The sequence below is a fragment of the Adiantum capillus-veneris genome, chromosome 1 (genome assembly GCF_014529385.1).
Source record: "Adiantum capillus-veneris isolate H3 chromosome 1, ASM1452938v2, whole genome shotgun sequence".
In the NCBI taxonomy this organism is placed as follows: domain Eukaryota; kingdom Viridiplantae; phylum Streptophyta; class Polypodiopsida; order Polypodiales; family Pteridaceae; genus Adiantum; species Adiantum capillus-veneris.
In genome coordinates, this window is record NC_140931.1 from 173,673,749 (window position 1) to 173,695,557 (window position 21,809).

At 45.7% G+C, this 21,809-nt stretch overlaps 1 protein-coding gene across 2 annotated transcripts in view; it reads right to left on the reverse strand.

Annotated features, from left to right (window-relative positions):
- The window catches only part of LTA3 (Dihydrolipoamide acetyltransferase, long form protein), a 184,734-nt gene that overhangs the window by 74,573 nt on the left and 88,352 nt on the right, over window positions 1–21,809 (reverse strand). The window contains exons 2-4 of one of the 2 annotated variants that reach the window (XM_086523557.1): window positions 817–866; window positions 250–294; window positions 93–166 (exon numbers count right to left, since the gene is read on the reverse strand). In XM_086523557.1, coding sequence (XP_086379683.1) covers window positions 93–166; window positions 250–294; window positions 817–866 — 169 coding nt within the window. Of the gene's footprint in view, window positions 1–92; window positions 167–249; window positions 295–816; window positions 878–21,809 lie in introns of both variants that reach the window. The other variant, XM_086523560.1, reaches the window with a different exon arrangement.

A 21,809-nucleotide genomic window follows, 5' to 3' on the forward strand; every position in this document is an offset into this window, starting at 1 on the left:
CTTCAAACTTCACGCTAAGAATTGTTGATACAACAGCATAAAACACAGCCCCAAAAAATTTCCTGAGTACAACCCATCTAGCTGTTACATACCCTTCGTCCATGACCTCCATTTCCATTGTCGACTTGTCAGTTTCTATTAGGCAAAGTACTTCCCCAATAGACACCTGAACGAATACAAACGTAGTTACACCACAGCATCACAAGTAAAAAATCATTTTCTCACATGAATGAAGCCAAAGATGATTACCTTCTCGCCCTCTTTTTTACTCCATGAAGGTATGTTTCCTTTAGCCTGCCCACACCACAAGTGCACTTGAAAAAAGTTATTGTGTCAACAAGTAGAAACTCAGTACACGGAACTTTGTGTTGATGTATGCTCATGTGTGTGTGCGTGTGTTGTGTGTTGTGTTGGGGAGCATATGTTACTACCTGATTCTACACCCACTATTGGGCACTGACGACGTTAGTGGGGAAGTCCTGGTATTTAGTCAATACTATGCATGATGGAGCTGATGGTTATATTGTCTTGTGGGTGACTACCATGGGTCTATACCTTGCACTTTCCTTAGGGTGAATCTGGGCTTATCCTAGATTCATCTTGGTATATCTCCAGAAATACATAGCATCAGGTACCGGAAAATACATTAAGCTGTTATTAAAACTTATTACGATTGTTTGCTTCAGCTTTAAGATGAGCGCTATTGATACACCTTATGATCCAAATTCATTGTGTTGTTTGTCATCGACAAGACAAAATGCCAGAGAAGCAAACACATAACTGCAGGAGCGCACTGTCTTAAATTCAACTACTCACCATGGTAGGGGACAAAGCTGGCAGTGTAATAACTTGATGTGGAGGAGACACTGCACAAAATCTGAATTGTAAATGTGCCATGAGTACAATAAACAGAAAAATAACTCAACAAACTTGAATGAGATTAAACCAAATACATGTCTGTTAGTGAGAACAATCAAGAAGAATACATCAAACTCCTCAGTCAAAAAATTTGGACCAGTATTGGTGGATAGGAAAAGAAAAGATTACACTTAAAAAGAACATTTTATAACATAATATGCTCAAAACTTTCATTATTTACATCACATAGCAAAGGTCCAGACCATACTCCTTATGAATCCTTGCAAAGGACACGCCGTATAATGTGTCATCAGCACAATAAGACGAAAATCATCTCTACCAAAACTTCATGAAGGTAAAGCAAAATTTCCAAGAACCCTAGAGGGCTCAAAGGAAGCAGGTGGTAACTTTCCTAATAAAGAGAAAGCCTAAAGCCTTGGATCCTACGGTGGATAGCTCTCTCAGCCTCTTATCTTCGTAAATCCTGATGATCCCTCCTAGTGACCTTCATAGGCAGGATTGGACATTTACACACCTATTTGAATTTTGCACTCCTTTACGACTACTGAGTCTATCTCAGTTCCTACACTCAATTCGAGACCTATCTCTTCAAGAGAGATCGAAGAGGAGAATCTCCTAACCTTTCTAGCGTGAAGAAGTATGCAGCGCTGGCTCCAACGTGGGGCTCTCCTTCATGTGTTGGGCACAAGCGGGCACATGCCCAATTCCATCTCTCTCTCCACGCGTCCTCCACAAATTGAATTCGCTGCCTGTTAACGCAAGCAATGGTTTGCTTTTTTTTATGCTGCATCCTTTTAAGTGGCCTTTTATTTTTAATTGACAAGGACACTTTGGACTTTTTAAGAGAAAAGTATTAAACCTGGGTTTTATTAAAAATCCACTTTACAAATAACTTTAGCATTGGTTAAACAATAGTTTTATTGGCCAAGGATGTGCTCTTACATAGAGAGCTGTGTGAAGAGATGCCCTCAGTGTCTGGTCAAATAAGGCAGAGCGCCTTAGAAAAGCTCGCGTGTTACATCCATTGGAAATCCTTGATGCCAAGTGGCAGAGTATTTCTGTGGATTTTATTATTGGTTTGCCAAATATTAGTCGTGACAACGATGCCATTTGGGTTGTGGTTGATAGACTCACATAAAATGGCAAATTTAATACCAACGAAGTTGACAGTAAAAAGCCATGAGTTAGCAGTTTTATTTGTCAATCAGCTTTATAAGCTGTATGGTTTGCCAGAGGACATCGTCAGTGATTGGGTTACCTAGTTCACTCGGCGATTTTGGGGAGATGTGTTTGCTCACCTTCGGACGAAGTTGAGTATGTTCTCCTCTAATCATCCTGAGTCCGATGAACAAATTGAAAGGATGAATCAGACATTGGAAGACATGTTGAGGGCTTATGTCTCTCACAGGCAGTCTGATTGGGAAACGTACCTTCCACAAATTAGAGTTTGCCTATAATAGTAGCAAGCATTATGCTACTCGATTTAGCCCATTCATGCTGATGTATGGATTTGAGCCTAAATTCCTTATTGCTATTGGCTTAGAGAAAGTCAAAGATCACCAAGCTCGTGATTTCTTGTCTGATATGCAAGAAATGCTCGAATTGGCTAAAGATAGTATAAGGACAGCTCATGATCGAGTTACTACTTATGCTAATCAAAAGAGATCTCCAAGGACTCTAGATGTGGAACAATGGGTTTATCTGAAGATACCCAAGGATTCCAAAAACATGCGAACTAGAAAGCATTATAAGCTTTCATCTAGATTTTGTGGTCCATTCTTTATCACAAAGAAAATTGGCTAATTGCCTATAGATTGGCTCTTCCTTTGGATGTTGGTGTACATCCATGTTTTATGTTAGCCGCCTCAAAGAAAAATTAGGTGAAGCAGACATTGTTGTGCCTATCGAAGAAAATGTATGGCAAGATATGCAAACTAAATATATTCATCGAGAACCAGAGGATGTTCTAGATCATCGTACCCGTCATTCGCGTCGAAGTGCTTATGATGAGTATTTAATTAAATGGAAGGGTCAATCTGAAAGGTTTGCTACTTGGGAATCAATTAGAGCTTTGAAAGCTCAGTATTCCCGCTTCATTGATGAGGACATCTTAAGGGGGGAAGTATGTTATGTCCCGCTTACAAGAGAGGGGATCTAGTCTAAGCACCGTCAGGATGGGCGTCTGGTGTCCGGGCCAATGGAGAGTGAACCCGGCCAATGCCTCATTTATAAAAGGGAGGCCAATGCCTCATTTGTAACTATCGACCCCACTGGCAGAGTGCCAATGGGGATCCTGTCTCCCAACTCCTTCCATATCCGCATACGAAGCAAGTAGATCTTGATACTAAAGATCTGGATCTTCGTGTATCCGATGTCAATCTTCCCTCAAAGACATGGCAATGAAGGTGTGAGCTAATAAGTCCATAATCGGGACTCAAAGATTCTGTTAGGCAAAAAAAAACCCTTGAGAGGTTCTTTGGGTTCTTGGTCCTTCTTGGGTTCTTGATGGTTCTTGGTGTACTTGGGGTTCTTCTTTAGGTTCTTCCCTTGAGTTCGTGAATCGGAAGCACGCACAAAGCTCTGATACCAATGTCAGGTGCAGCGGACGTGTTGAACGATTTTGCTCGGGTCTAGTACTCCATGCAAACACAAGGGACGCTTTGCTTTACTTGAAAGACTAAATTGAATTGAAGGAAAGAGAGAGACACAAGAGAGAGAGAGAGAGAGAGAGAGAGAGAGAGAGACGACACAAGGATGTCGGGTCCCAAACCCTCAAGGGCCCCCTTGCTCTATTGCCAGAGCAAGTACTTTCTTTATTATTGCACAATGCCGGTACAATGATGCTAAATGCTGAGGTATTGATGCTAATGGGTACTGATGCTACTGATGCTGGGTACTGAGGTACTGAGAGGTTCTATGTCGAAGACGATGATGTCGACGACGAGGTACTGATGGGTCTATGTCGACGACGATGATGTCGACGACGAGGTACTGATAAATCTATGTTGACGACGATAATGTCGACGACGAGGTACTAATGGGTCTATGCCAACGACGGTGATGTCGACGACAAGGTTCTTGATGGAACTATGACAACGATAATGGCGACGACGAGGTTCTTGATGGTCTATGTCGACGACGAGGTTCTGTGGATCCTTATGCCGAGCCAAGGCACAAAGGGTACTAGGTGCTGGGATACTATGTCTAGACGTTGACGTTGACGACGGGTCTATGACTGAATGCTGAAAACTGTTCCGTCGACTTTGCTGCGATGGAACGACCGACTGTGACGAGGGAAGGGCTGATTTGCTAGGGGTGCTACAACGGGAAGCAAGGAAAGGCAAAAACGTTGGCTGTCTTGGCTGAAAACGATGATCATCAAGGCTGAAAATGCTGACGGAAAAGAAGGCTGAAAATGCTAGGCGATCCCCAAGTCTGCCGGTTCCTTTGTTGTTGTTGCCTCTTCAATCTTCCACTAGCGCCCAAAGGATTTCTTTTATAAGTCCTTTAGCCATTTGCCCTACCTACATTCCAACAACGGTAAATGAAAAGTCACTGGTTAATAAATGCACTCTAAGAGAAGGTTCATGCACAATAAGGTTCATGCACAATAAATGCCTTAAGTGCTAAAATGCGGAACTGTGCAAGAGAGGGGACGCAACTATGATCGGCTTGGGCATGCACGTCCAGCTAGAGGCTCACAAACTACCACGCTAGGTCCTAAGCTAGACAATTGACGCTAGACTGTAGCAAAAGCTTGTCCACGTAGCGCAAGTGAAGTGCGCACATGACACTCATGCACTGTTATGGTCATGTGAATGGTCAACACAAGGTGACCTTGTTTGATTCTAGTAGTATGCATGATGTGATTAGTGACTCTCGTGAAGAGCGCACGTTTAGAAGCTCTTCCAATAGATTCCATTGTGATCTCTGGATTTGCTCCTGGCATGCAATCATCACTCACGCATGAATGTCTTAATGTGACAGTCTTAGTTCAAAATGTCGGTTTTCATCGTAACTTTGTGGTTTCTTGTCTCAAAGGATCTGATATGATTTTTGGCATCAAGTGGTTTAAAGATTATAATCCACAAGTTAGTTGGAAAGAAAACACTCTCTCTCGCACTTAAAGGTGCCACTCCCATGGTTCTTGTCACAAACTGATAACGTGGCATGACCAATTAATGGACACTAGGCATTAAAAAAAAAACGTACGGACTACTGACGTGGCTGGCTATACAGACGTCCTCAATATGCACTGTTAACGTGGCAGGTGTATGGAATCCCGCAAATTGCGCTAGCAACCTTGGGCACTAGCTTTTGAGACCAGATGCTTTTGGAACCCAAGCTTTTCATGTAAATTGCTTTTCCAAGGCTAAGGACCTTTAGGTAAGACCCTAGGCTCTCTCTCTGGCTCATTCAGAGCTGACGAGCTGGTGAGCAGAGGAGAGCCAGGGAAATTGTACTTGCTCAATTGTTAATACAAAAAGAAATACCAAAAGGGGCGCAAGTCTTTGGGACCAATCTCTCTTGGCACAGAACTACGCCGGGCCGCGTCGAATCAATCAAACTATGATTGAATTTTGTGAAGTGTAAGTAAATCTCTCTCTCGTGTCGCGATAGATTTCAGACTTGGGGTTTCCAAGTTTGTTATAGTGGTATTAAAGCCCATTCGATTTCTCTTCTACCGGGAAATTTGATCCCTTTTCTCGTAACACACATCGATTTAGGCAAGAATCAGACGACGACTCCTGCCACCTTGGAAACGGGAGGCGATACAAAAAATTTAAGTGGATAAGCAGCACGAGTACGGGCCACCTCGACCTACGCAGTATCAACTCATGGAGATGCAACATCAACAGTAGGTTGGTGAGTGCACAAAGCAGATGCTCCAGTTTGCCAAGGATCCATAGTATACCAAATTTTTGACCCAGCACCCGATGGATGAAGTGCATACTCATTGGCAGAAAGCAATTGAGTCACCAATAAAACCGGCAATCAAGAAACCTCCTACTCCAAGGATGTTCACTGAAGAAGAACTTAATGATATCGTCGAAAACCGAATCAATCACCTTCTAGACGCGAAGAAGCAATTGAAGAAGCGCAACAAGGGGACTGACTACCCCGATTACTTCTTCTTTTGCAACTGCACAGAAACAGAAGAAGCATGTACGTTTCGAAGGACTACCCAGTTCTTCTTCTTTTGAGAGTTCTTCTAGCTCTTCCTCATTCGACTGGAGTGAGGAGGACAAAAAGGGCAAGAAGCGAAGCAAGAATCAAAATTTCAGAAAGAACAAGAAAAAGGCCAGGAAGAAAAAAGAATTCAAAGAGGATGGACAATCAATGAAATTTGAATTCTTTTCTGGATTCCGAGATGCTCCCAAGGCTTTAGCTTACATTCAACAGTTTGATATAGCATTCTTTGGAGGGCACTACTGAAGGGCACTCCTCAGTAGTGCCCTCCAAGATCAAGAGGGCAGCATCATTCTTTAGGGGAAATGCACGAACATCGGGGTCAACTCTTCTTTTGAGGAGAGAAGCCTCGACCATGTGGTTAATGTTCAAACGGCTCTTTATTTCTTCCTTGTTGACCCAAGAGTACGAACGAGATGGGAGAACCGCTTGGAACCATCTTCGGACGACCAAGGGTGACACTTTGGATGCTTACTGTGAAAGATTTTCGAATTCTTTCTATCAACCTCTTCGTTTAAGAAGGTCACTTTCAAAGAGCAAATCGAGCGGTTTTGCTGTAGACTCCCCTAGGAGATCTCGGATTACTACCTTGAGCAGAAGTCCGAGTCTATACAACAACTGTGGGACATGCTAAGCGGGGATTCTTGATACATTTGGGTAACCTGACCTACCCCACTCATGAAGTTTAGACAGCAAGGACCGGGCAAAACTCAACAAATGACAATAGAAAGAAGAAGAAGTTTAAGAAAAAGAAGGATGCACACAGCACGACCCCGATTGACTGAGAAACAGAGAGCAGACTATCTCAAAGAGGGAAAGTGTTTTGGTTGCAGGGAACAGAGACATATCTCCGCAAAGTGCTCCAAAAAGGCACAGTAAGGACAATCAAAAGATAGGCCAGAGAGCTCCAGAGTAGCAGAAGGACGTGGCAGAAAAGGCAAGATGAAAGCAGTACGGGTACCAGATTGTATGGGGATCGTCCCTATTGTATTGGCTTTGGCCATTTCGAAATTAATAAAATCCAGTCTTTTTGTTTACTCGATCTACGTGAAAGAATTGAATGATGAACAAAGAACCAATATGTCTTAATTGGATAAAGAACGACAAAAATTCCTGCACACACATGCTAACTGTTTCTCAGAAGGCCTACCAGGCGAGTTATCTCCACCTCGTCCTGAGGACCACGCCATTGACTTGATTCCTGGAAGCACACCATCGTACCGGCGACCTTATTGAGTTAGCCGAGCCCAGAATGAAGAAATCATGAACCAAGTGAAAGAACTTTTAGCAAAGGGTCTCATCCAACCTAGTACATCACCTTACTGTTCTCTGATATTTTTAGTACTAAAGAAAGACGGATCTTGGAGAATGTGTATTGATTACACAGCTCTCAATAAGATCACTATCAAGAACAGACTTCCTATCCCACAGATCGATGATATTCCCGACAGACTTAAGGGATCCTCTTGTTTCAGCAGGATTGACTTAAAAAGCGAATATCATCAGATCAGAATCGTTGTGGGAGATGTCTACAAGACAGCCTTTCGAACAAGCTTCAGTATATATGAATTTTGGTGATGCCCTTTGGACTTACAAATGCTCCAGCAACTTTCAATCGAATGATGGATAGGATTTTCCGAGAGTATCGGTCTTTTGTTGGCACTTTCTTTGACGACATTATAGTTTTCTACAAGAATGAAGCAGAGCACCGACACCATCCGCTACAAGTCTTGCTACAGGCCTTTCAGGCATTGCGCGAGCATAGATTGGTTATAAAAAAGAGAGATTTTTTCTTGCCGGGGATATATTTCTTGGGACACATCGTCTCAGCAGCAGGAGTACAGATGGACCCGGCTAAAATTGAGATTATCCGCGATTGGCCTGACTTAAAGAACATTCATGAAATTTGAAGCTTTTTGGGATTGTGCTCTTATTATCGGTGGTTCATTCGGAAGTTTGCAAAGATAACTATACCTTTGCACTTATTGACTCAGAAAGGAGTCCCTTTTTCGTGGGGACGGATGTAGGAGACTGCTTTTCAGACACTTAAAGAAAAATTGACTACTGGACCAATGTTGGCTTTGCCAGATTTGCAAAAGCCGTTAGAAGTTTATTGTGATGCTTTTTCGTGGGGACGGACGTAGGAGACTGCTTTTCAGACACTTAAAGAAAAATTGACTACTGGACCAATGTTGGCTTTGCCAGATTTGCAAAAGCCGTTAGAAGTTTATTGTGATGCTTGTGGTCGTAGTCTGGGAGATTGCTTATGAAAGCAGAATGTTTTCACGGCCATAATTAGTAGCAAGGTTTATGAGAAAGAGCTATTGGCAATGATGCATGCTCTTACACAGTGGCGATTATATTTACTCGAAGCCGATTTCACAGTTTTTATAGATCATCAGGGTCTACGCTACTTATTGTCACAGAAGCAGCTTTCGGAAAAGCAGATGCGGTAGGCTAACATCTTGTCACAGTTTCACTTCCATATTGTCCATGTTCAAGGACAGAAAAATTTAGTGGCAGATGCATTGTCTCGGAAGCCCCTAGTCTTGGCTATTTCCGCGATTCATCACAGAAGCTTCGAGGATATGGTTGACCAGTACCCCATAGATCCTGACTTTGCGGACATTTATACTCGGATATAGAATGGGGAGACAATTCTAAGGTATTCCATACGGATGGCTACTTTATGAAGAAAATGATGTTTTGTGTTACACAACCTTTGAGGGAAAAGGTCTTGACAGAGTGCCATTGTCAACCTTTTACAGGTCACCGCGGCATCAATACCACCTACCTTGAAGAGTGTGTGTCGACCGTTACTTCTATAGGCCGAGACTCAACCAAGATGTGGACGGCTTCGTTCGCAGTTGTTTAGTATGCCAAAAATTCAAGTTTGGCATGCATAAGGCACAGTGATTACTACAGCCTTTACACATTTCCACACGCCCCAGGGAAAGCATTGCTATGGATTTCATCTTTGATCTCCTGAAGATTCAAAGTGGACATGATGGCATTTGGACTGTCATTGATAGATTTAGCAAGCAAGCTCACTTCATTCCAGTAAAGAAAACAGTCAAGCTTGATCATTTAGCGAGATTGTTCATTGCTCAGATATTTCGGTTACATGGCATGCCTTAGAGCATAGTCTTCGACAGAGATCCCTGATTCACGAGTTTGTTTTGGAACGCTATTTGGGAGAACATTGACACGCGGTTGCAATTCTCGCCACCTTTCCACCCGTAGACGGATGGGCAATCTGAGATAGCCAACCCAATGGTTTTGGATTTATTGAAGTCTACATTTGTGATCAAAAGACTCCATTTGAAAAATATTTGCCCTTGTGAAATTTGCCTACAATAACAAGGTTCACTCTTCGACGGGGAAGGCACCATCTGAGCTAACCGAAGGTGCTAAGAAGGTCACTTCCTTTCTAAGCACTAAAGATAAGATTTTTAAAGACAATCTGAGATGAGATAGCCAACCCAGTGGTTTTGGATTTATTGAAGTCTTACATTTGTGATCAGAAGACTCAATTTGAAAAATATTTGCCCTTGGTGGAATTTGCCTACAATAACACGGTTCACTCTTCGACAGGGAAGGCACCATTTGAGGTAATCGAAGGTGCTAAGAAGGTCCCTTCCTTTCTAAGCACTAAAGACAAGATTTTGAAGCCGATCAATATACGAGAAGGGACTTGGACACTGCTTTTGCCAAGGTTTGAGAGGCTCTAGAGAAGGTCTCAAGCACGGCACAAGAAGGCAATGGATCCACATTGACGCGGCTTGAAGTTGAAGGAAGATGGTTGGGTGCCCTTAGTTTTGAGAAGGCACGCCTAAGGAAACGGAAGGGCTTTAGGAGCGGCTTTTTCCAAAGCTTAGCATGAGATATTATGGACCTTTCCAAATAAAAGAGAAGATAAATGATGTATCCTTCAGACTCAAGTTGCCAGATACTTGGAAGATTCACAATGCATTTCATGTGAGTCTGTTGAAACCCTTTCAGGCGGAGGTGCCAATTGATGGGGAGCCTGATGAGCAACCCGAAGTGGAAGGGAGTGAGGAGATACTCGTTCCAGAACAAATTTTGGCACATAAGAAAAGAAAATTGAAAGGTAAAGTGATTCGGCGGTTCTTAGTGAAATTTAAGAACTATCCGGCATTGGATGCGAAGTGGATGGAGGAGGAGGACCTAGCAAATACTCCTCAAATTTTGGAACTTTACCTTGAGGCTATCGGTTTAGCTGCGTCTACTCCGAAAGATCCCGCGGATCAGTAGGGTTGATTCTGGTGCAGAAGAGATTGCACAAGAGGGGGAGTCACTCCGCTTCTTTGTCACAAATTACCTCAATGGAATAGAGTCATTGATTTTCCTTTGGATTTTAGAAATACTGCTATGCTGATAGTATTCTGCTGTATTGCTTTATGAATGATGAAAATGGGAATTCCCGAAATTAACCTGAATGATGTGTCCTCTCTCATGTGATTTGTTTGATTGCAAGAACTGAAAAATGAAATGACTGCAGCATTTCAGTCTTGAGAATTTCTATAGATATGATCGCAATAAGGATTAGTTAATCCGGCATCAGTGAGGTCCGGGATGGATCTAGATGCGATTACTAAATACGTTGCTGACAGTCATGGTCTGAGATTTGGAATGATTTTTTCTGTGATTGATTTGATCTTCATGTGACCGTCGTCTTTGTAAAGGTGCTAGATGCGTTGTGTCTAGTGCGTCGGTACTTAAGAGTCAATGTCTATTGAACTGGTTTATGGCCTCTGTCTGTTTTGCAGGCGTAATCGAGGGCGATAACCATTCTTTCAAGAGGGGGGTATGTCACAAACTCATGATGTGGCATGACCAATTAATGGACAATTGCCGAGGGACCAAAGGGGACACAAGGATTTTTTTTTAAATTGTACGGACTGTTGACGTGGCTGGCTGTACAGACGTCCGCGATATGCGTTGTTGACATGGCAGGTGTACGGAATTCCGCAAATTGCACTGGCAGCCTTGGGCGCTAGCTTTTGACACCAGATGCTTTTGGAACCCAAGCTTTTCATGTAAACTGCTTTTCCAAGGCCAAGGGCCTTTAAATAAGACCCTAGGCTCTCTCTCTGGCTTATTCTGAGCTGACGAGTCGGTGAGCAGAGGAGAGCCAGGGCAATTGTACATGCTCAATTGTTAATACAAAAAGAGATACCGAAAGGGGCGCCAGTCTTTGGGGCCAATCTCTCTTGGCACGGAACTACGCCGGGCCGTGTCGAATCATTTAAACTGTGATTGAATTTTGTGAAGTGTTTTAAATAGATCTCTCTCTCTCTCTCTCTCTCTCTCTCTCTCTCTCTCTCTCTCTCTCTCTCTCTCTCTCTCTCTTGAAAAAGTCAGGGCTGTATATTACTTAGTACAAAATAATCCCAGCGGATGCTAAAATAGCCTATCACGCGGGGTGTACAAGCTGAATGAAAGGAGGAGAGCCACTATAGTGACTACTCGACTAGAACAATCTCATGGTGGTCGGTGGGAGGAATGAAGGAGAAACCACTGAGGAGGGGCATAATGCCAAGTAATCTGACCACCTGTCAGTGTGAAGAAGAGTGGGGATCGTGCCCAACGCCGAAGAAAGGCAAATCGACGAGCCTCGGCTGCTCTAGATGTACCGGAGGAGGAATCCCACTGCCAAATCAGGGTGTGAATGGTGTCTAGCCAAATGGCAGCGAGGATATCCTGAAGCAGCTGGGGAGCCGCACTGAGAATGTGAAGACAACGAGCTCTCTAAATATTCCATAGTGTAATACTAGTGATGACTGAGAAAACTGCATCACGTGTCTGCGTATCTCCCTGCCAAGCAATCTGTGGTAGCATAGCCAAAGTCCCTCGTCGATAACCAGTGGAGGTAAGCATGAAGGCTGGATCTGTGGCTGAGCCCTCGTAGAAAAGATGCGGGCCGGGCATCGACATCAACCATGAGACAGATCCCCAAGTAAGAAATCCATGCTGAACACCTGATCTGCTGAGTAGAAAGCAAACTGCAAGCCACACTACATGGGAAGCTGAGCATGACCAAAGACAGTGAGCAAGTGACTCAAGTTGACGCAAAGGGCAGCGAGTACATAACGGATCATGACCCATAGTAGCTAGCCAAGTCCCAACTGGTAGTCCCGCAAGAGCAATCATCCACATGAAAAAGGAAATACGACGAGCAACATGTAAATCCCAGATCGCGAACCAAAACTGCTGCAGATAGGCATGAGAGAGGCCTGAATGTAACCAAAAACTCATTCGAGTGGGCTGCTGAGGTTGCTGTCTCATCAATGCTAATCTTCCAATCCGGACAGTGTACTCAAAGAAAGATACGGGTGCCCCTGTGGGATCTGAGTGAGGCCAATGCCACTCTCTTGGGTCCCAGTAAAGCTGCGATAGGGCACGACCCTCCCACACCCAAAGCCTCCAAAGTGCAGCATCAGCGGAAGCAAAAAGGGGATCAACACGACAACACTTCCCGCGTGAGACAACTACTCGACTGGCCTCCCATCGAGCGCCGGAGGAGATAAGTAGTGGAGAAGTGGCAGAGTATGTCAATCGAGCATGAATCCCCGGAGAGTTGTCAGTATCAACTGTGAATAGCATGGTGTCCAAACGAACTAATAAGAGAGTGCTGCGGTCAAAGAGGCCTTCCCAGCCACAATGAGGAGGCATCTGAAGCGTGCCGCGCATGACTGCATCCCACTGTGAAGGAACGGCAGAATCGATCCCAAGCAGTCTGTCTGGCACCCCGCGACCAATGTCATAATGTTTTGTCACAAAATCTGCATCCAACATACGTGTCTCATAAAACAACCGCATAGAGGCTGCAGGGCCAGAATCCCAAGCAGCCCAATCAATGTGAGTCCTCTCTCCAAGCTGACGAGGTGGATGAACCGAAGAATCAAGAACTGTAGCATTCCAAATGAGAGGCTGGCGCTCAATCTCCTCACGACATGAGGGATGTGAGCGTACGATAGTCCGTCTCATGGAAACCCAAATCTGAAGGAGCGATCAGAGAAAGGGTGAGAGGGTGGAAGTAGACAAGGGAGCATCCGTAAAGAGAAAACGATACCCTGAATGCCAAGTATGGCCGTCTCTAGTGCCGAGTCGTGGAGTCACTGTGCAAAGAGCAGCCTGAAGAAGCATCTTCCAAGGTTCTTGGCCAGGAAAAAGACCCCGAACAATAAGCTTGGTAAGAAGTGCGCGGCTCTGTAACTCTGGATCAATGATGCCAAGGCCTCCCTCTGACCTAGGACAAATGATCGTGGACCAGCGAACTCTAGCACGAGTATCAATAGTCCCGTCTGTGCCACTCCATAAAAAGTTCCTTACTAGTCGGCGGAGCTGAGCTATCACACCAGAATGTAACATCCAACAAGAAGCCGTATACCATACTGTAGCCAGAATGACTTGGTTGGCGACCAATGCACGGCCAGCCAACGACAGATGACGTGAAGACCAATGGCATAGCTTCCTGCGAATAGAAGCCCAGGTATCGGCATGTCTGACCCGAATGTAGCCATGTGAAACCATTAGCTGCCCCCCAAGTAGGTATGTCATCACTGCCAACCAATAACCCAAAGGATTTATGCCAGTTAATGCGTGCACCACTGGCAATGCAAAAAACCTGTAGGGCCTCCCGCATTGCATCAAGAGCGGGTAGCAAATAGCGCAACATGAGCATAGTGTCATCAGCAAACTCTTGATCGATAAGGTCTGGAGCTGTAGGTACTGGCATGGTCAATCCCCGAAATGCATGACTCTGAGCACGAAGAAAGTCAGACATAGTCTCTCCCACAAAAAGATAAAGATAGGCTGCTAAAGGACATCCCTGACGAACAGATCGAGAAAGCTCAAAACTGCGACTGACACGGCCACCAATGGTAATAGCACTGCTGGCAGTTCTGAAGAGAGCAAAAATACCTGAAATCCATCTCATAGGGAAACCCATCCTGGCTAAAGATCCTTCGAGAAAGTCCCAATCAACACGGTCGTATGCTTTCTCGAAGTCTAGGATGAAAAAAGCCATGGGTTCAGAAGATGATCTTGCCCACTCTACTGCCTCATAAAAAGTGAAGATATTATCCAGAATGCATCGATCCATAACGAAGCCTGTCTGAGAAGTATGAATAATATCTGGTAGGAACGACCGCAAGCGGTGGCTGGTTAGTAACGCTAATATCTTATAGACCGAAGGGAGTAGGGTAATAGGTCTCCACTGTCGGAGCTGAGTGGTGTCACCCCCTTCGGAATAAGAGATATGAGACCTGAACAAAGAGCCGGATGCATATATCCTGAGTCAAAGATGTCCTGACAACCGCGAAGCAGTGGTGTATGCAATACATCCCAATATGTCAAAAAGAAGGCTCTAGTGAGACCATCCTCGCCTGGACAGGGGATGGATCAAGACTGTCTATAGCAGCATGGAGCTCTGTAAGTGTGAAAGGCGCCAACAGGATCTCTGCCATAGTGTCTGTACAACGATGTCTAGTGTGCTGCCAGATTTGCTCACGGGCAAGTAAAACCTCAGGGGTGCATACATCAGCAGTGAACACTGTCTCAAAATAATCTGCAGACATATCAAGAATAACATCAGGATGCATATGTAGTGTCCCCTGAGCATCGCACAAAGTCCGCAGAGTGGTGCCAGGAGGGCGTTCTTTATGTGCCGCGAAGAAGTCTTTATTCATTCAATCAGCTTTAGCTATCCAATGAGACACTGAAGCATGATGCGTGAACTCAAACCTAGCCTCCTGTACGCGACGAATCTCTTCTGTGAGCTCCGTCTATCTAGCAGTGAGATAAGCATCCTGAGGCCACTCCTCAAGCAAGCGCTGAGTGGAACCAAGAGGGATGTGAAGATCAGACTCACGTACTCTCAACTGACGATGAATGATAGCAGTCTGATCACGGCAGTAAGTACTAGACTGAGAAATGCAGTGAGCAAGAAACTCTCCAGGGGGTCCACTATAAGAAGCATCCGAGGACCACAAGTCATGAATCTGCTGCTGTAATAATTGAGTGGTGAGAACACTGTCAGGGATGCGGCAGCCTCGTCTCTGAGCAGAGGATCTAGTGAAGGAGAGAAATAATGATGTGGGAAAATGATCTGAGAGGCTGGTTCCTCTCCATATAGTAGTAAATCCGCCTAGAGTTGCTGCCCAAGTGCCAATGTAAAAACGGTCAAGTCGCTCTAATAATCTCCCCTGCTATCGCTGAAACCCCCAAGATAGCAGGGTGATGACCAAAAGAGGGTATGTGCCAAGCGTCCACACCTTGAATCGCTAGGAGAAATCGATCCCAAGCTGGCTGCTCATCGGGAGAAATGGATGATAGAACGGGAGGTGTGGTGGCTCGCCAATCAGAATCGCTCTCAACGTTGTTGAAATCACCTCCAACAACCCAAGAGTCTACAACAGGTAGAGCAGCAGCCAAGGAGGACCAAAAAGTAGCCCTCTCCCGAGGGGTAGTGGGTGCGTAGACTAACATAAAACCAATGATAGATTCCCGAATCCGAATAGAAACATAAACTGCTCTGCCAGCGACTAGTGTGCCATGCTGCTCAACTGAGGCCAAGTAACGTGACCCCACTGAGATGCATACACCACAACTCTGACCATGAAGGCCCACAGCAGGCTCCCAAAAAGTGCGGGCGCCCGATGGCATGAGATTGCCAAAGGAGCGGCAATCTTATGCTCCTATACTAGTAGTATGTCCACAGTGCCCACCACATGAGTGTGTAAATCTCTACGAAGTAAAAGCTTACGGGACCCTTTTACCCGAAAAGTCTGTAAACCATTAGCATTCCAAGAAAGTACATGTAAATCCATAGACTGCATGAAAGAGTAGGTATAATATCTGACTAACTGCGCATCTTCTTGGAGGCAGCTGGACCATCCAAGGGGTGAGCTTCAGGCGGTAGGAAAGCAACCCGCAAGCCCTCTCTAAAATATGGTGCTTCATTGCACCAACTGCCAACCTCAGCTTGTTTACATTGCATTACCGATGCTGCAGCCTTGACACCCCAAATGCGCATAGACATAGGAAGCACCACATCTGAGGATACATGAATGACCATAGGCAATGAATAGCAAGCATAAACATCACTCCACTCCATAGCACCAATACATGTAGGATAGTGAGGAGACAAAACATCGGGGGCAGAAGTAGACAACCATAAATGTAGGTGAGCCATAGTCTGGGCGTGCACAAAATGGAGAACCTGATCCTCGGACCATTCCTGAGCAACGTGGAATGGAAGGAAAAAGGAATGCGTAGGCTAAGAGCGACTACCAATCAAAGAAGGAACACAACCTGTCCTGTGATGCATAAGGTAGAGCTGAACACGCAATGGTCCGTCAAAGTCACCGCACATCTCAGCCCGATGAGTGCCCCAGGAAAGAGGGCAAGAGCTGAGAAAATTGCGTGGGACGTAAGTATGAGCTGCTGAGGGAGGGGGGAGAGCAAGGATAGGAGAAAGAGGAGGAGGAGGGAGAGGTAGTAGCGGTGAATGATCCATCTGCATGGGAATAGGAGCCTCTGGAAGAGGGGGAGGAGCGAGTGGAGGAACAGCAAGTGGAGGAGGAGCTGGTAGCAAAGGTAAGTGATCCTGTGCCTTGGTCTGCGCACGTTCTGCTGCCTGCACGCGCTGCCTGCACACCCTTGTTGCCTGCGCATGCTCTGCTGCCTGCACACCTTTGCTGCCTGCGCGTGCTCTGCAGCCAGGCCAACCCTAATTCCCTGCAACCCTAACAGTTTCAAAAACCCTAATTCCACGAAACCCTAAAAATCTAAAAACCCTAACTGTCCACAAACCCTAACCGCATCTTCTTTCAATCGCCTGCAAGCGAAAGCGAGAAAGAGAGAGAGAGAGAGAGAGTGTCCAGCAGTCAATTCGGGTCGTGCTTTTCCCGTTTGTCAGTTTCGTCCATTCTTCATGGCGGCTTTGCCAGTCTCGAGTGCTACACACGACGCTCCATCACCACTTGCCTGTCGCGTGGACTGTACTGGCGACCTATTGACACGCATTGACTCCAAAGTACAACACTTGGCACAGCATGCCTTGGTTGGCCGGATGATTGGACAGTCTCCACCTCGATCTTCTATCCGCGATTGGTGTCAGACTGCATTGGGCACTACTCAGGGACGGATCTCAGAGCTTACATTCCTTGGCAGAGGCATATTCATGGTACGTCTTTCCGATCCCGGCATTGCATCAGCTCTCCTGGCTCGCTCTCCGATACTCTCTGATCGCAGGATGATATACCTGATGCGGTGGTATCACGAGTTTACTACTGAGGAGTTTGACAGTCGACACCTTATTCCCAGATTCCCTCTAACCCTCTCCTTCCCGGATATGCCTCTTCATTTTATTGATGAGCATCTCCTTCAGATGATTGCTGCTCACTTTGGCACAGTAGTACCGGGATCCTGCATCTTCTCCTCTGGTCCACCTCGCATTCAGGTTTTGGTGTTTGGGGATACTTCATTACCAGATTCAGTTACTGTGGCTGTGCGCGATCAAGACTACTCTTGCCGAATGGTAGTCACTGGCCGTCCAGGGCAGTGCTTACGCTGTCACGAGATGGGACACTTGGCGCGAGAATGCCCCACACTGCCAAGCCATCGGCAACAACAACAGCCGGCTCGTGGCACTCATGCTCAGCCACGTGGTCAGCGCCAACAAGCGGCTCCTCCTACTACTACTCGAGCACCTCCTCAGCCTGCAGGTGCTCCTAGAGCTTCGACCCTCCATGTTCCTCCCTCTGCTTCGGCTCCTACTGAGGCAGCATGGCAGACAGTGGGTCGTAACCATTCCTTCCCTCTCTCTCTCTCTCTCTCTCTCTCTCTCTCTCTCTCTCTCTCTCTCTCTCTCTCTCTCTCTCTCTCTCTCTCTCTCTCTCTCTCTCTCTCTCTCTCTCTCTCTCTCTCTCTCTCTCTCTCTCTCTCTCTCTCTCTCTCTCTCTCTCTCTCTCGTGTCGCGACAGATTTCAGACTTGGGGTGTCCAAGTTTGTTACAGTTCTTTGTTGTGACAAAAACATTCCGTCTCTGTCATTAATCTCTCTCTCTCTCTCTCTCTCTCTCTCTCTCTCTCTCTCTCTCTCTCTCTCTCTCTCTCTCTCTCTCTCATATATCGAAAGAGGATAAAACACGTATCTCCATCTCTCAGTACATAGTCCCAAAGTCCAAAAAAGAATCATTCATTGCATGAAAAGGAATTTCTCTCTGTCGTTCATTCTCCCATGTACGACACGCATTTTGTGCATGATAGAGATTTGATTGTTTGTAAGAATCATCACGCCCTCAAGTTGCTCGAGTCTGTGCCGAGTACACGTTGGAGTGACCGTCACGCTAGATGGTTCCAATCTTGTGAGCAATTTGGTGGTTTGATTGATTGTGTTCCCATTGCAGATAACATCACACACGCACGACCGATCTTGGCTCTCGAGTCAAGGTTTACAGTAACCATTCAAGAAGTATCTTTTGTTCGCATGAATAGTCAATATGCATTGTTTGAGTCTCTCATTCGTGATGGTCTCTTGTATTTTAGTCACCGTCTGTTTGTGTTACGTTTTCATAGGAAAGCCAATTGCACGATGCACATGATTCACTCACGGATGAGCACAGGAGCATGAACAACATTCTAGGAAAGTTAGAAAGTTTGCCTTCAAGGGATACACGATGTTTCACTATTGTAGGTCATCTCAATACATTTTGCATGCTCATGCCTTGGCAGGACATGGTTACTGCAAAAGCACTCATAAGATTGTCCATCAAGCATTGGTATTCCCTTTGCGGTTTGCCACAGTTGATAGTTTTAGGTCGGAAAGTCAAGTTTAGATCACATTTTTGGCATGTACTTGGTGAAAGGTTTGACACTGCGTCACATTTTTCATCTGCATTCCATCCACAATCATTTAGGAAGCATAGTCTTTTTCCAGTCACTTGACAAGTAACCGATGTATGTATTATATTGTGTTTGAAGTGGTTAGGTAAATCCCTTAAAGGAGATTCTTGAAGAGGAGATCGTAGATGAAGTTGAAGACATAGAGCCGAAGCAGATTATTATGCCTCGCTTTCGGCACGGCCCAAAGAAGTAAGCATTGCAAACCTTCTCGAAGTTCAAGTATCGCGGGACACACGGATCATTGTGGGCCGTCGAAGAGTTCTTCGCAAACTCCCAAGAGTTGTTGGCGGACTATTTGGAAGCCATACAGCTCGGTACCAATACCTCACCTTGAAAAGGGGGGGATGTCATGTGCACATCTAACCTATGTGCATGTGGATAAGCTGTAACTCCTACTTCTAGGGTTTAGGTGAGCCTAGGAAGTGTTCTGGCACCCTTGTGAGCCTGTACGCAAGATGTGCATGTCCAGGCACTTAGTAGTTGCATACCCTTTGATTGTACAAGCCATAAGTACCATAGCATAAGCATTTAACCCAACATAATCAACTCACCGTGTATGAACCCCTTGTTGCTAGAGTTCCTCGTGGTGGGTGACAGCAACGGAAGTGTTGTCAAAGACAACATCAATGGCAATACCATGGAGGCAATGCTGCTCTGAAAGGGGGATGCCGAGCTTCTGGTAGGTGATAAGGATTTGGGGTCCAACCTCGTCGAGGCTCTTCTTCTAAGGCTGCTTCTGAGGTTGAGAGTAGTAAGAGATGTCTTGGACGTGGATGTCCGGCCAGGTGGGGATGTAGAGGGCAAGCCATTGCTGGTAGGCTCTGAGGCGTGTGAACCCACTCTTATGGTGCACTTGATAAAATGTCACGTGCACATTTACCCCTATGTGCATGTGGACAAGCTGTAACTCCTACTTCTAAGGTTCAGAATGCCTAGGAAGTGTTATGGCACCCTTGTGAGCCTGTATGCAGGACGTGCATGTCCAAGCACTTAGAGTAGTTTCATACCCTCTTATTGCACAAGCCATTGGTACCCTAGCATCAGCATTCAACCCAGCATAAGCAATTCACCGTAATAGAACCACCTTTTGTCGGCGTGTGAAGCTACTCTTATGGTGCACTTAATAAATTAAGTCAATTCACCGTATACGAACCACCTCTTGTCCGCATGTGAACCTATTCTTATGGTGCACTTAATAAATTAAGTGACTTATGGCATTCTAAATGAAATCGAGGGGTCAGCTAGAAAGCTACTCAACCCAACTTTTGCAACCTATAAAGGCAGCCCCTTGGGTGCTTGAGAAGGGCAAGAAAGAGCAGGCGAAGAAGGCTTCCAGCGTCTGCAGCACAAAGGCTCTCTCTTCAGCAGTACCAGCGTTTTTCCCTCAGCATCCCCAGCGTTTTGGACTTCAGCCAGAGTGTCTTTACATCAGCAAGCCAGCGATTTCAGCCCCTATAGCCAGCGTTTCCAACACTAAGCCCTAGCCTCGTCATGGCGCAGTTTACCACGCAGCAGATCCCAGCATTTTCAGAATTCAGCCATTAAGCACTTCAGTGTTTTCAGATATCAACCATCAAGCACTTCAGCGTTTTCAGTTTTCAGACTACAACCTCATCGGTACTTCAGTTCCTAGCCTTAGCCTCGCAGGTACGGCACCATACTGCAAGCATCCTGAGTATCATAGCATCTAGAACCTTTGTACCAAACTTTTGTGCAATCTAAAGCAAATACCTCACCCTTGGAGGGGGGTTTGGGACCCCATCTGGTGTCGATCTTCTCTCTCTCTCTCTCTCTCTCTCTCTCTCTCTCTCTCTCTCTCTCTCACACACACACACACAGTTTTCATTCTCTCTTGTTTTGGTCTTTGCACATCTCTCATGCAGTAAAGGGCCTCTCTCTCCCCTTCAGTAAAAGGAACCTTGGGCACGAACTGAGCACTCATCCTCAGCATTCACCATCATTCACGTCCGCTACACATTACACCTAGCCTCTTGTGAAAGCAAGGCTCTGGCGGTATCTCCTAGCAAGTGAATAGAGCTGGAGAAAGAGGGAAACATATCTCGTGTAGAGAGCATCGAACCTCCTCTCCAGTGCCTATACCTCTACTGTGGTGCTCTGCATCGTGGTGATCACATCGTCTCTGTGTAGATGCTTTGAGAAGAAAAACGCATGGGGATGTCCTGCTGCCCATCATTTACCTAGTAGTGCCGCCGTGTTCATGGAGAAGAAAATTGCTAGGGGTGGGAGCAGCCAACAAAAACGCTAGGGATGTTGCCCCCCCCCCGCCCTCCATACACCTCCCAAGGCTGCCAATGAGGGCGCGTTGCACCACACCGACTATGCACACTATGCTCCCAGAGTACCCTTGCCCCTGCCTATATACACCCAGAGGTCTCGGTCGAGCAGCTGCCCACCAGCCTCCACAACCTCTAAATAGGGTGAAATAGCAAGACACCGGAAGCCCAAAGGGGCTATAGAAAAAATACCATCAAGGTTGGGAAAAATACCCCGAGCTTGCAGGAGCCTAATGGTCATGGAATCAAGCCAAAACTCGAGCTAAACATGGCTAAACACGACCCAACATGAGAAAACACCCTCACACTTGCCAGGGACAGTCACAAAACAATTCTCCCTTCCTAACACTTGTCCTCTCGAGAAACTGGGACCGACTGGACGAATCCAAAGAGATGCCTAAACTCTAACACCCCTTCTCAGCTCTTGGAAAGGAAGACGGACCAGGAAGCTGGAGTGAGCACTCTGCAACTAGAAAAGAAAGGGTTTCATAGACGAGGATATCTGCTATAGAAC